At 39.0% G+C, this 14,521-nt stretch overlaps 1 protein-coding gene across 3 annotated transcripts in view; it reads right to left on the bottom strand.

Annotated features, from left to right (window-relative positions):
- The window catches only part of FRMD4A (FERM domain containing 4A), a 383,316-nt gene that overhangs the window by 150,011 nt on the left and 218,784 nt on the right, over nt 1-14,521 (bottom strand). For all 3 annotated transcript variants that reach the window (XM_075857392.1, XM_075857390.1, XM_075857391.1), the window contains exon 3: nt 2,126-2,220. In XM_075857392.1, the coding sequence (XP_075713507.1) occupies nt 2,126-2,220 (95 nt within the window). The remainder of the gene's footprint in view (nt 1-2,125; nt 2,221-14,521) is intronic.

The following is a 14,521-nucleotide window of genomic DNA, read 5'->3' as shown; positions in this document are numbered from 1 at the left end:
CTGGTCAAGTGCCATGCTGAGCTGTAGTCGTGCTGTGCTGTATTCCACGCCTGTCCTGCTACAACACGCCTGACGTCTGCCTGCTGCCTAAGTCCCAGCCAAACCTGCCATTGCTACTGTCCGAGCTTCCACAGGTACACGATACGAACAATAGACTGTGACCTGCGCCCTGTTGGCCAGCTGTCATACTGTCAAGGCGGTACAGCCCAGTGACAAGGGTTTTAGATGCTGACTAATAAATACACATATCCATACAGTAACCTGTATTCATTACAATTATTAAACATGTATTAAACAGGTATTTATCAGCTTTGCCCATGTAGACACTGCAGCAGTGGCGTCACCATGATAGCGGCTGCTAGAGGACCTCCAATGGATAGTTAGTGTCTTCAAACAGCTTGGGAGTTGTCAGTGTTATTCAGTCTTCATGGAGAAGTGAAGCAGAACATATATAAAAAATGTCAAGATGTACAATTTTTAAATAAAAAAAAAAATCTCATTTTTTACCCTGAGGCACTTCTCTACAAGACGTTTTGAAGAAATAGATTAACACAACATCAATGACTTACATGCATTTCATTAGCGTTAAACCAGTTAAAAACACTATCTGAAGAATTATGCAGAAAATGAGGACTTGAGATCTTGTTGATACATCAGTGATAAAATGTGTACTATGATGAGTACCAATAAACAACAGATAAAACATAGTAACAACTGGAATTTGGAGGTTGAGTAAATTCTAACAGCCTGGTACAATAAATTCCTTGCAGGTGATACAGAGACTTGACCGATATAATGCCTGGAAGTGAAAATCTCTTTCACCGTGTGACTTCACTTTGTCACAGCTCCAAAATGTATTGCTTAGTCAGACCATTGCTTAATACATAATGCATGATTTCAACAACTTTCCAGAAACTTCAATGTAAACCTTTACTGAAAACTTCAAAACGTAGCTGTTACTCATTAAAAAGAATGCGAGCCTCGAGATATTACTAAGATGGCAAATATGGTACAAGTGGTGCTTACAGGCCACGTAGGAACATTTTATGGGTAGAAGGTTTAGGCTCTTATGTTAGTCATATCCCTTGTTTTACTTTTTATTACACATTGTGGGATCTCATTGAACACAGAAAAGTGTTTTGGACAGGTACAAAGAATATTACTAGGCTAGTATAGAGCATAAGGAGGTTTACATTTCCAAATGGTGTGATTGCACTAGAATATTTTCCTATAATTAGATGTACAGCTTTTACAACTTGCAGCAGAGTTATACATATAAAGGAGAAAAAAAACAGTGCTAAATCCAACTTAATAGCCATGCCTTCCTATATAATCACATTGGACATGTCCAAGCTTTTTGGAATGGTTGAAGTTAGATAACTGGGTGTGTCTCTGGTTGTGGTTATGGACTTATTATCTATCTACAGTAAGTAGCAGTCGGGTAATAAATTGGCTAAAATAGTTATCTTACTACTCACGACAAGGGTCCTCATTGTCTTGCAAGTCTCTCCACTAGCATTAGAAGAAAACAACAGAAAATGGGGTCATATTTACTTAAAGGCACAGCTTTTTCTGAGATGTTAAGTACATTTTATCTCATTTTCTGTGATTTGTTTGTATAAGGTCCTTTTATACCGGCCCATTTTGGCTGGTACAACAAGCGATGATCAACGAAACAGCTCGTTGATCAGCTCTCGTTTGCTCCTTTCTCAAGAAGCTAGTATGGGGATGAGCGCTCGTTCCTCCGATCGCTCATTCCCATACATTTCTATCAAGTCGGCAGCATGTCTCCCTGTTGCTGCCGACAACTATAATATTTTTGGCAATTAAAACAATACAATCAGCCGATGAACGAGCGTTTGCTCGTTCATCGGTTGATCGTTGCCCTGTTTACACAGGGCAATTATCGGGAATGTGCGTTCTGTGAAAGCTCATTTGCCCGATAATTGGCTGGTGTAGATGGGCCCTTAGTCTAGGGAATCGAAAAAGACAATGAAGACCCTTGATGTGGGTTACGAGCTTACGTATTTTGGCCCAAGGTATGACTTTTATTGGTGATTTCAAGAAAACTTGATCCTATTTTCTGTGATTTGTTTAAAATTGTTTTCAAACAAACTATACTTACGTTTCATCTGTAAACGATATCCCAAAATATTCTTTTTCTTTCAGGTTGAAGTGGGATGCCACTAAATCAAGCAGCTCCTTGGCCAGCAGTTTTGGCTACAAAAGAAGATGGATATGATTTAGAAAGGGGCAACATCTGTGATACAGCAGAGTATGTTAAATGTAAAAATTTAACGTCATTCGGCCTATGCATTTTGCCACAATTAAGTCTGTCAAGTTTTGCCTTCTGAAAAGATAAAATAGATCTACGGCATCAACATCTTTCCATGAAAAATCCTATTTATAGCTCAGGTTAAAATAAATCATGTGACCCTTATATTTAGCAAGTACAATGCCTTAATACAGACTTGTTTATATAGTTACATCATTTTAAAAGTTATAGGCTTTCTAATGCATTTACGCAATTTCTTCTTTTCTGCAATTTCGCATTAATGTAATTTTCTGCATTTTATATCAAATGTAAAAAGTTCAATATATTATGTATCAATATAGTGTTATTAACCACTTAAGGACAATGCCAATTTTCATTTTTGGATTTTCATCCGTGAATTCTAAGCAAATAACTTTTTTATTTTTCCATCAACATAGCTGTATCAGGGCTATTATTTCTGCGGGATGACTTGTATTTATTAATGGCACCATTTAATTAGAAAAAAACGGAATTAAGAAAAAGTTTAAGTTAAGTTTTTTTTTTTTACAGCGTTCACTATGCGGTAACAAGTGCATGTAGACGTTATTCTGCAGGTCAGTACGATTACGGTGATACCAAATTTATATAGTTTATTATGTGTTACTACTGTTATTAAATAAAAACAATGTTCGGAAAAAAATGTTTATATCGCCATCTTTGGAGATTCAGAACTATTTAATTTTTCAGTTGATAGAGTCATGTGAATGCTTGTTTTTTGCGGGGATGAGTTGTAGTGTTTTGGGTGAATGCTTTTTATTTCATTTTTTGAGGAAAGTGAGGTGACCAAAAACAAGTTACAGTAGCCAAAATGCAATACAAGGGCAAACTATAAACAAAACTATAAACTATAAAGTCAAACTAGCTGAGGTCAGGAAACAGAGATGGTGAACAATCCAGATAAGGTACAAGGAGGTCACCAACAATAAATTGATCAAACAATCCAGGTCAAACACGAAAATTAGGATGAGCAGAAACAATAAGATATATGCAAGGTACAGGGTAATAAACACTATAACGGGCAATGGCAAGAGGCCAGCTTAGCTTTTAACTAGTACTGCTTTCTCATTGGCCGGCTAGTCTTGCTTCAGAACACAGGGTGGCGGTCTGGACTTGCAGACATTGCAGGAGTGTGGACAGGTAAGTTCTTTACAGATGTAATCTCAGGTAGAGTCCCACTAATAGTCATGTGCAGCTTCAGCCAATCACAGGACAAGGAAGACAATATATATATATAGGCAGCACAGGAAAGATTTCAAGGTTTTGATCTCCCCTTTACATCTATTTATATAATAATAAGTGGTAAAGCCTAGAGGACCTGTATTCTCCAATGTGTTTTTTTCGAAGGGAAAAGTGTTGACAGATCATCTTTAGGATCTTAAACTTGTTATGGTAATGACGGCTTTCAACTAACACAATTGAAGACATTGGTAGTAAAGAATAATGGTCAACTATCAATTGACGTCTTGAAAATTGTTAAAGAAATAATAGGAATTGTGAAAGTTGTTGTTTGGGTTTATAGCATCATATATTCTGCTTGTCCATTTTTGGTAGAATAGATTATTTTGGTCTCAGTGATTTTATTTTTCCTTGTGAAATGATCCATCCATTGTCCATGTGAAGTGTAAACAGCTTCTATGACATAACTGTAACAGGCACTGACTGTTACTTGTAGCCACACTTGAATGACTCATATCTTCTTCCAGTGAACAAAGGGTCTATACTATGAGTGAGGGAAAGTCTCACCCATTGCATGACCGAGGATCATACACTACATAAAAGACTTCTGTGTCATAAATTAGGGGAGCCTGATCGGTTGTGGCCCATTTTGTATGCACAGGAAATTACTTTATATATAGTATTAAATATATTTATGCATTTGAACGCCAATTAAACGGCTTTTTACAGGGATTGTGTGTTTTTATTTAGTATGTCTGCTGCATTTCCGTAGATATACAATATTCTATTCAACCAGTTCTGAAAGTTCAGGACACTCTACTTTGGATAATGAAGGAGCGCACTTTTAAATGTTCACCAACACGTCACACTGGAAGACATGGTCAGTCTTCCACCATTGTGTGAGGTTAGGTGATTGGAAGGCAGAAAATGAAACGTGTGTATGAAAAGTGAAGCAACTATTCTAGATTATTATTTTATTTCTTGTTGCTTATATAACATCTATATATTCTGCAGCGCTGTACAGAGATTGTCACCATTCACATCAATCCCTGTCTCCAAAGGCCCTATTATGCCGGCCGATTTTGGCCTGTGCAGCAAGCGCCGATCAACGAGACATCGTTGATTGCGCTCGTTTGCTCCTGTCACACGGATCTATGGATGGGGATGAGCGCTCGTTACTCCGATCGCTCATCCCCATATGTTATTATCCTGTCGGCAGCATGTCTCCCTGTTTACACAGGGAGATGTGTTGCCGACAACGATAATATTTTACTTTTTTAGAACGATACGACCAGCAGATGATCGAGCGTTTGCCCGTTCATCTGCTGATCGCTGCCCTGTTTACACAGGTCAATTATCGGCAACGAGCGCGCTATGAAGGATCGTTTGCGCGATAATTGCCCAGTGTGAAACCCACTCAATAGGACGTGCAATCTAATATCCCCTATCTCAGATACACACTCTAAGGCCAATTGCATAGGAAGCTATTTAACTTATCAATATGTTTTTGGAATGTGGGAAGAAACCAGAGTAGCCGAAGGAAACCCAAGACAACAGTGCTAACCACTGACATAGCTGAACTGAAAATACTAAATTGTTAAGTATATGAGACTTTGGTTATTTTTTGTCATAATGAATTGCAGCAATAACCTGACATCAAATATCAATTATTTAACTCAAGTAAGGGAACTGACTTAGAAAATGTTAACTACATAGAGACAAGCTGCTATGTATCATCTATGCCATCTGAATGAGTCTGAATCACCTTGGAAGATGTATATTACTGTTAAACATTTGAGTTTCCCAGGCCTGTGTGTCTAAGAAACGGACACATTCCAGTTCTCATTGTGCCTGCTGAGTAGGGGGCTGACTGAGACCACAAGGATTTTCAAACAGAAGTTTTTATTAAACCAACAAACCATTAGAAAGGAATCCCTACACTGTCATTCCAATTCTTCCTTTTACTTTGTCATGTAGGGCTAAAAAACTGAAGAAAAAAAAACGCAAAGAAGAAAAGGGTGTTTATGTGATGATTTTTATAAAAAGAGGTCAAGCAAGAATTCAGCAGATTCCATAAAGCAGATTTCCCTATTCAATAATTGCAGAAAGAGATCTGTAAATTCTTACATACAGCTGTAACTGTGGTAAACGAAAAATGAAAATAAAAAAGAATGGGTTTTATTATTCACAAAGCGGAAAAGTACAAATACATATTAGCGCAATTTAGAAGACACTGATCATGAGAATATAAATGACCTTTAACTGATTTGGTCATTCATGATGATGGCCAAATGAACAATAGAAGCCTTATCTGACAGTTACATACACTTCTCTATGCTGCCTTCAACAGATTGCATCTTCCATTCGTCCTAAATGAGATCCAAGCAGATAATAACTGAGCGGGTAAATTGCAAAAGACCCAAAAATAGTTATCATAAATAAAGATGATGGATAAAAAAGTCTTCTCTACAGAGCTCATAAGCCGAATAAAAAATAAGACCGCTTGTTCAGCTAACAGCTATATTAACCAGGCATGGAATTTAGTGGGAGATAAAAAAAAAACTCCCAGACATTTATGATGCGAAGTATCTCATGGGAATCGTAGGATAAGGTAGGTTAAGAGGGCAGTAAAGCTGTGCCCACACTGGTAGAAAGTAATTGCACCTGTATTCTAGTCTTAAAAGGTATAAAAATTTGTAGTTACTGGGACTCTCTGTGGCGCTGTTCCTCAGGGAAAATGCAAAAGCCCTTTTGTCTTCATGTATAAAGGAGTTTTATTGCATAAAAAGTAATTGCACTTCCCAAGATTATAAGTTTCGAGCCCGAACTGCGCTCTTCATCAGATACAAACACAGAGTAGCGACAAATTTCTATACCTTTTTTATTACTATTGAATTACCGGCTTCCTTCGAGAGACCCGGTAACAACTCAAGGCTGACAGTTCCGTGGATGGGATACATGGACTATAACGCGTTGAGTAGTTGTGCCTCACTGCACAACTAAAAAAGGGGAGCTTAACTACAAACAACCCCCCCTCCCAAATAACCTAAGGTCCCCGCACATGAAGCGCTTCTCTTTTTTTCTCCTTATCTAACAAAATGTATTCTACTCTTGGAACAATACATATAAGTCGTCTTAAAAGACTGGTTAGAAACATCAGCAATGACCTCAATGTTATTGTTCTTTTTTTAATGTCAAAAATAGTCACATTTGTTGAAACAGGCCCATAATTCATTATTCATGTTCGTATTTCATAGAGACGGCCCATATGTTTGTATGGGAAATGTGCTTGATTACGGTAATAAAATGAAATGGCTGGCTGTTAGTAAGCTCGCGGGCTCAGACTTTATTCTTGAGAAACCAACAAGCGAGCTATGAGTAATACCATGTATGCATGCAACGGCCAGGAATAAAAGACACACAACCTGGGGGAAGGTCTCTGCTACTGAATTTTCTAACAGCACTATTTGCAATGCTCATTTCAGCTGTATTATTTGGAGCCAGTGTGTTCTTTCACATATGCTGCATGTTAGCTCACAGTTGGACACATTGTGAATAATCACGTGGTAAGAGTTGCCACTGGGTTTATCCTTCAGCTTGTTCAAGTTGTCCTGAGTTAACCTGCATTTAGATCTTGACTTACAAAGAGAAGGAAAATAATATTTTGTGCACATTTTATATAGCAAAAATTTCTACAAAAGACCACCCCTACATTTTCAATTCATTTATATCTTAGTATGTACATTCCCTTTTTCTTCACTGCTTTTTCTGGTTGTCGTCTCAAAGAAGTTTCACTATAGTTACTATAGGCATATTGTAATTCCTTAATTGTTCCTGACATCTAAAGAATTTATCAACTAAATAAGAATTGATTCTACATATTCACCAAAACCTGATGGCATCATGGCTCTTTATATTACCAAATATTCATAAATGGTTAATTTTATTGAGGTGATATATTGTAATCAAATAAATGTTCACCCTGCAAAATGGCCACATTTTAGATTAGTCATCTCATCTTACATCACTAAAAAGTTATGTACTATTGAGCAGATCATAATTCTTTGGTCTTATGAAAAAAAAATTTGTAGGTTAAACTGGTTTTCTATGGAGGTCAACAGACAGCTCTTAAGATGGCAACAGATATCAAATTTTTTATTGTGGGGGGTCGGAGAGGAGTCCAATGTTTATGGGGTTTGGCAGACTCTTAACTGGTGACTGCCTTGAGGGAAACAAGGTTCTGATGTTAAGGTCCAGTCATATAGTTTTCCCCGACCAAAACCTGTGCCTAAGGTGGGGTAGGCTCATTTCCTCTGCTCTGCTAAAGTGATATGCCAAGCCAAACAAATATGATAATGGGAGAATCGGGATTGACCACTATCAGTACAGAAGCATAACTTGAAGCTACTGGGCCAAAAAATCTGTAACAGGGCATGGCACCTACCATGTGCCATTTATTATACTGGTGTATTCTGATAAGACTCCCTCATTCACCAGGGTCCTAGTGGACTGTTTCCCTGCCACCACCTATAGCTACGCCTCTGTATCAGAAGTTATCCTTTGTCTATAGCCACCTTCCTACTACACTACCACACATACCACAAGGTCACACTGACATACAGCACAATGTAAATACAATCTCACGACTATTCCAAAATGTCTAACAATGCTCAAGGGTCTATGTTTCCATCTACAACAATTAAATATTCCGATCACTGACTCCAAAAACAAGATTAAGGTATACAGTACTGAGAATGGCTTCTATGGACTCAGTCATGAGTGAACTAGTCATGCTGATTTGGTATAAAAAGTCAAAAATAAAACAACTGGAAATTAGAAAATGTGAAGCATATGTTGTAAAGCAGCTGCGATTCCCTATACTAAACACAGCTGAAATGAGATCTGAAAGAAGGAATCAAAAGCAAAGCTTTCCTATAACCAAGCACATCAGGGATTGTACATATGACTGGAACACTATTTATTTCTTCTACTCATCTGCCGGAATATAAGCATCAACCGGAAACATACAAGCTGAGTGATCGTATGCGTGGCAATGTCCACAATTCATCTGGAAATGTGGAAGCTCCTTTTACATTCAGTACTTTGGTCATGGCCTGTCTGTACTGCATAATTTCAAAGTGGAACATTTATGTGTACTTGATTGAACTTGCTGTTGGTTTCTTGTTTTAGATACCCTCCAATGTGTGGTGTATTTGTAACAATATCAAGTGTTAATATAGATATAATTCAATTTGTGATGTGTTAGACCTTAATTTTAGGCCACGTTCAGACGTGGCAAATTTTTGGTACGTATTCAACACCATAATCAAGTACAATATATATGAATGTGGTTTTCAAAACCCCATCCACATGTAATGGAAAAGATTAGTGCGGATTTCAGGACATGCTGCAGATAAGTGATAGAGCTTGTATATTGGGTGGAATCTAGGATTATATTGAGCCGGATCTAATTGCTGGATTTTCAGCAAACTTCTGGAAATATCACCTTTAATGTCCTCTAGACTTGTGAAATACTTACATCCACAACCATATTGTGGCATATGGTTGTGGGAAGCTGCAGGGGACTCCATGTGCCTCCAAGTGAGACACTGATCACTTCCCTAACTGTGTATCTCTTGTCACAACGATTTTTTGAAAATCATATTAGGATCACACAAAGATAATCAAGTGATAGAGATAAGGAAACAAACAATGGGAGGGATTTATGAAAGGCTTTACGCCAGTCTTCACTTGTGGCGCACACCCAGCCTAAGTTGCGACAAATTTAGTAAGAGGTGTGCGCCTATTAATAAATTTGTTGCATCTTTCTCCAGCGGGTTTAAGTCTAAGACTGATGTATGGAACGCCAGTGTTAGTAAAACTTGACCATAAGCGGTGATTCAAAAATGGGCTCAAATGGATACTGGGCAAATATAGGTCTATAGATTAGGAATTGACCACCAAATTGTCCAAATTTTTGGTGAAGCAACATATTTTCTTATGTACCGTATTTGTTTTTCTTATGTTAAATGGTGAAAACAGTCTACTCCATGCACAAAAGGAAGAGGACTGAGAAATATAGAGATCATATAGTACACTTAGGGCATGGATTTCCTATTATACACAGTAGTAAAGTTCTAATGAAACATGGCCTGGTATATCTATACATTTTGCATGTAAGGGAGCTTATTCTCAAAGAACTATGGTAGTCATAGACAGATATAAATGTTGTTTATTTGCGAAATTATTTTTACAAAGAAATTGCTCAATTCTTGTGAAACATTTCCTCGAATGAAACGTATGTATAAATACATCAGAAGTCTAGATATACAATATGAGACCTCACTCATTCAGTCGGAGAACAAAGGTGTAGGCAGGTTCTAATGGAAGGCAATTCACTTAATCTACAGGAAGTTTATCTGACTGTCAGTCTACTGAATGATGTCATGGCTTCTGGTTTGTCTTGAGCAGACAGAAGATAGGATTACATGTATTGCAAATCGGAATTCATTATCTATGTACAATTTTATTAATCCTGGCATTTGATGCTGCATATTCTTTCTTTGTGGGTTTGTATTAAAGCAGCCCTCGGGCAGAGAGACATTGGGCCTCATGCATGACAATTGTTGCAAGAAACAATCAGTTTTGTCCATAGTAACCAATCAGATTACTTCTTTTAATATCATATATGCTTTGGGAATTGAGAGCTAGAACATCATCTTTTACTGGGTAATGCATGGATGGAAGATTTGGTGGCGTGTATTAATGTACACCTCCAGCCCTTCTGTTCTATAGTGATAGTAGGAGTAAGTAAACATATAAAAGGTAGGATCTTTAAAACCTCTGAGGCATCTTAAAATGGAGGCTCACCTTCAGGGCAGACATGCCATATGACACCCTGTGCAGTTGCCCAAGGGCCCAGTTTGTATACTCTACACTGAGCCTTTTTGATAGCAAGGCCCATATACCTTTCTTACATATGGTCACTTTGCAGTCTGCGTCCGCCCCTGCTGTGTATTAGATAATTGAATTTACAGAGGTTCCCTAATACAGGATGCTATAAAAGGTACCTGTATTTTGTTGACACATTGGCATTGATGGCATGGGAATGGATTACGCAGTTCTCTAATATAAATGAATGTTTATTAAAGGTCTTGGAGTTTGCTTTAGCCTCTTCATGAGAAAAGGAATTGAGTGCTCTCCATGTGATGTTAGGGTCCAACATTGGCCGTAAAAACTAGCGAGATCAACGAGATAGCTCGTTGATCGGCGCTCGTTTGCTCCTTTCACAAGGAGCTATGATCAGTAATGTATGGAGATGAGCGATCCTTACTACGATCTCTCGTTCCCATACATTTCTATCATGTCGGCAGCACATTTCCTGTTTACACAGAGGGAGATGTGCTGCCGACAATGATATTAATTTATGATTCCTAAATGATACGATCAGCCGATAAATGAGCGTTTGCTCCTTCATCAGCTGATCGTTGCCCTGTTTACACAGGACAATGATAGGTAACAAGCGTTCATATGAACGTTTGTTTGCCCGATCATTGGCCCGTGTAAAAGGGCCTTTACACACTAGTCAATCTGCCAATGATCCATTGGAGAAGCTCATGCAGTAAATGAGTCTTATGATGTTGACTTGGAATAGGAATCTCTTTGGCTATGTTCACACTACCATTGGGTCCATTCCATTAGGTTTACAATGCAATCATCAAATAAAGGATCTATCATACCCGTCATGGATCTGGTAATGATGGAACCCATGAAACTAGTGTTAAAACCTTTTTTATCTATATTAAATAGATCACTTGCGTAAAAACTATAGTTAGGGGCAGGCATAACCACATATAGTATTTGCATTTTAACTCACATTGGTTTGTCTTTCTTTGCTCAAAACTGCCAGCTTTGTCCTTGACTCTTACAAATCAGAGCAGACTGGCTATAAAGCGTTTTGACATCTCTCATTGTTCTATACAGGCAATGCCAGGGGGCATCAAGAAATGAAACATTATGTAATGTTAGTGTACCATATACACCAAACCTTAGTGCAATCTTGTTGTTCTAGTATTTCTCCAAAGACGATAGAGTGGCATATAGAACAAAAAGAGGGACGGGTATTAAATATAATAACTATACACCAATCTTGTAACAAGAACAACAAGACTTTGTTCTTCACTAATGGGTGCAAGAATAGGGTCGTACTCATAATATATCTATAAGAAAAGAACAGAGTTCTTCTTATAAATATACACCAATCACACATAAAGGGTGCAGATGCCCATTTTTTAGGGTTTAACTAAAATTTTCAAGAATTTGTGAGAAAATCCCTACATGTGCCTCCATGTAAAAGTATAAATCCATAGCATGTAATGGAAATTGTGTGACACGGATCCTAAATCCCATCATGTGCATTACACGTAAGATAGTTGCAAGTTGAACAGAGATTGGTCATCCCTGTTCAACTCAGAAAAACATAACATGCATGCTATGTCTATTGTTGTTAAGTGGCTGCCAGACACCTCTAGTGCCACTTATCTGGGAAAACAACAGGATGTAACTGCTTGAAACACAACCCGTGTGATCACTATTTTTGCTGATCATGGGACCTCGGGGGACAGTCAGTTTTAATACATTGTGGACAGTTTCCGGTTGGACATGTGACATTGCTAAATAGATTTAATAGAATATGGACACAAAACATTGGTTAATGCAGGCACTTATGCCAACTTACAAGTGATGTCCTTTACTTGTGGTAATGCCTTGTGTATTCCATAGCCATAGCAGTCTTCAATGTTGGAGAAATGCAAGTTGCCCTCAGAAACCCAGGGACATGGCCATAAATGTCATAATAAGCATAACTGACATATTATACATTGTCCGGGAGGCCCGGGATGTGGTTTTGGCTGTGTTTTTTGGAAAAGGGAAGCTGTGGAAAATCAGCGCGTGACCCTCAAGCCTTACACTTGAAATTTTAGAAGTGAAGGTTTTAGCTGTCCTTTAAGTTTTGCTGCACATTATGTAGTGTGTGTGTGGTATGGACACTGCAGTCTTATTGTTGGATTCTACAAAGAAGCCAAGTTAAATCTGGAACATCTGGTTCACACATTTTCTTTTAGTATGAAGAATATTCATGCATTTGCAGAAAGTGAAAGTTGTGGTTTTTCAATGTCAGGAAGAATAGGACTATACTTTTGACATAACATATAAAATGTAAAACTTGTAAATATGTTGTACCATTTATGGTGAATGATACAGTGTGTACAAAGCAGACCCCTCTAGTTATAACTGCTGACATAACTGTACCCATAATAAATGTATACACTCCGTTCAGTAACTGTCCCCAGTGGGGCTTACAGTCTAATAATAATGTCTTCTTCATCCATATCACTGAACAAGGCACATAACAAAATACTGTCCCGCATACAACTTTAAGGACTTCTCTGATCAATAGATGGTGTGCTGCCATGGGCTATTATAGATGGCTCATTATTAATTAGTAATTATCATAATCAATAACCCATAAAGGGGTTTTCCAGCCACTAAAAATTGATGGCCTATCCTCAGTATAGGCCATCAATAGCTCATGGGTCGGGGTCTTACTTTAGTGACCCCCGCCAATCAGCTGTTTTGAAGGTGCCGCAGCGCTCGTACGAGCACTGCTTCCACTTCATTTCTTCTTGCTCACTGTGAATCGTTGACACACCGTTAGAGGTGATTCACAGATATTGCAGCCTTTTCGCCCATTCGCTTCAATGGAAGAAAAAGCTGCACTACCTGCGTATTGCCGCTAAATGCGTGTTGACGGCCCCTTCAAAACAGCTTATTGGCATAGGTCCCGGTAGTTGGACCCTGACCCACCAGCTATTGATGGCCTATCCTGAGGATAGGCCATAAATTTTTAGTGTCTGGAAACCCTCTTTAACAATGTATACAAGGTGAATGGGCGATTAACCCAAAAAGAACTGACATAATACTAAAAATTGATGGCCTATCCTCAGTATAGGCCATAAATAGCTGATGGGTCGGGATCTGAATTTCGGGACCCCTGCCGATCAGCTGTTTTGAAGGGGCCGCAGCGCTCGTACGAGCACTGCTTCCCCTTCATTTCTTCTTGCTTACTGTGGATCGTTGACACACCGTTAGTGGTGATTCACAGATATTGAAGCCTTTTCACCCATTCGCTTCAATAGCAGAAAAAGCTGGACTACCTGTGAATCGCCGCTAAATGAGTGTCGATGGCCCCTTCAAAACAGCTTATTGGCGGAGGTCCCGGGAGTTGGAAAACCTCTTTAACAATGTATACAAGGTGAATGGGCGATTAACCCAAAAAGGACCAGTCATATGAAATAAGATATGTCTGACCTTAAGGGCATGACCACACGTGGCGGATTTCCTCCGCAACTGTCCGCATCAATGCCGCACAGAATCTGCGTTGCAGATTCTGCTGCGGATCTGCACAAAATGTGCAGTAAATTGATGCGGACTAGCTGCTGCGGACTGCGGGAAAAGTGCTTCCCTTCTCCCTATCAGTGCAGGATAGAGAGAAGGGACAGCACTTTCCCTAGTGAAAGTAAACGAATTTCATACTTACCGGCCGTTGTCTTGGTGACGCGTCCCTCTTTCGGCATCCAGCCCGACCTCCCTGGATGACGCGCCAGTCCATGTGACCGCTGCAGCCTGTGCTTGGCCTGTGATTGGCTGCAGCCGTCACTTAGACTGAAACGTCATCCTGGGAGGCCGGACTGGAGACAGAAGCAGGGAGTTCTCGGTAAGTATGAACTTATATTTTTTTACAGGTTGCTGTATATTGTGATCGGTAGTCACTATCCAGGGTGCAGAAACAGTTACTGCCGATCGCTTAACTCTTTCAGCACCCTGGACAGTGACTATTTACAGACGTCTCCTAGCAACGCTCCCGTCATTACGGGAGCCCCATTGACTTCCTCAGTCTGGCTGTAGACCTAGAAATACATAGGTCCAGCCAGAATGAAGAAATGTCATGGCAAAAAAGCAAGACGCATCCGC

This window comes from Rhinoderma darwinii, chromosome 3 (assembly GCF_050947455.1).
Source record: "Rhinoderma darwinii isolate aRhiDar2 chromosome 3, aRhiDar2.hap1, whole genome shotgun sequence".
In the NCBI taxonomy this organism is placed as follows: domain Eukaryota; kingdom Metazoa; phylum Chordata; class Amphibia; order Anura; family Rhinodermatidae; genus Rhinoderma; species Rhinoderma darwinii.
Note: the sequence above shows the minus strand (reverse complement) of the source record. Positions and strands in the feature narration are given on the sequence as shown.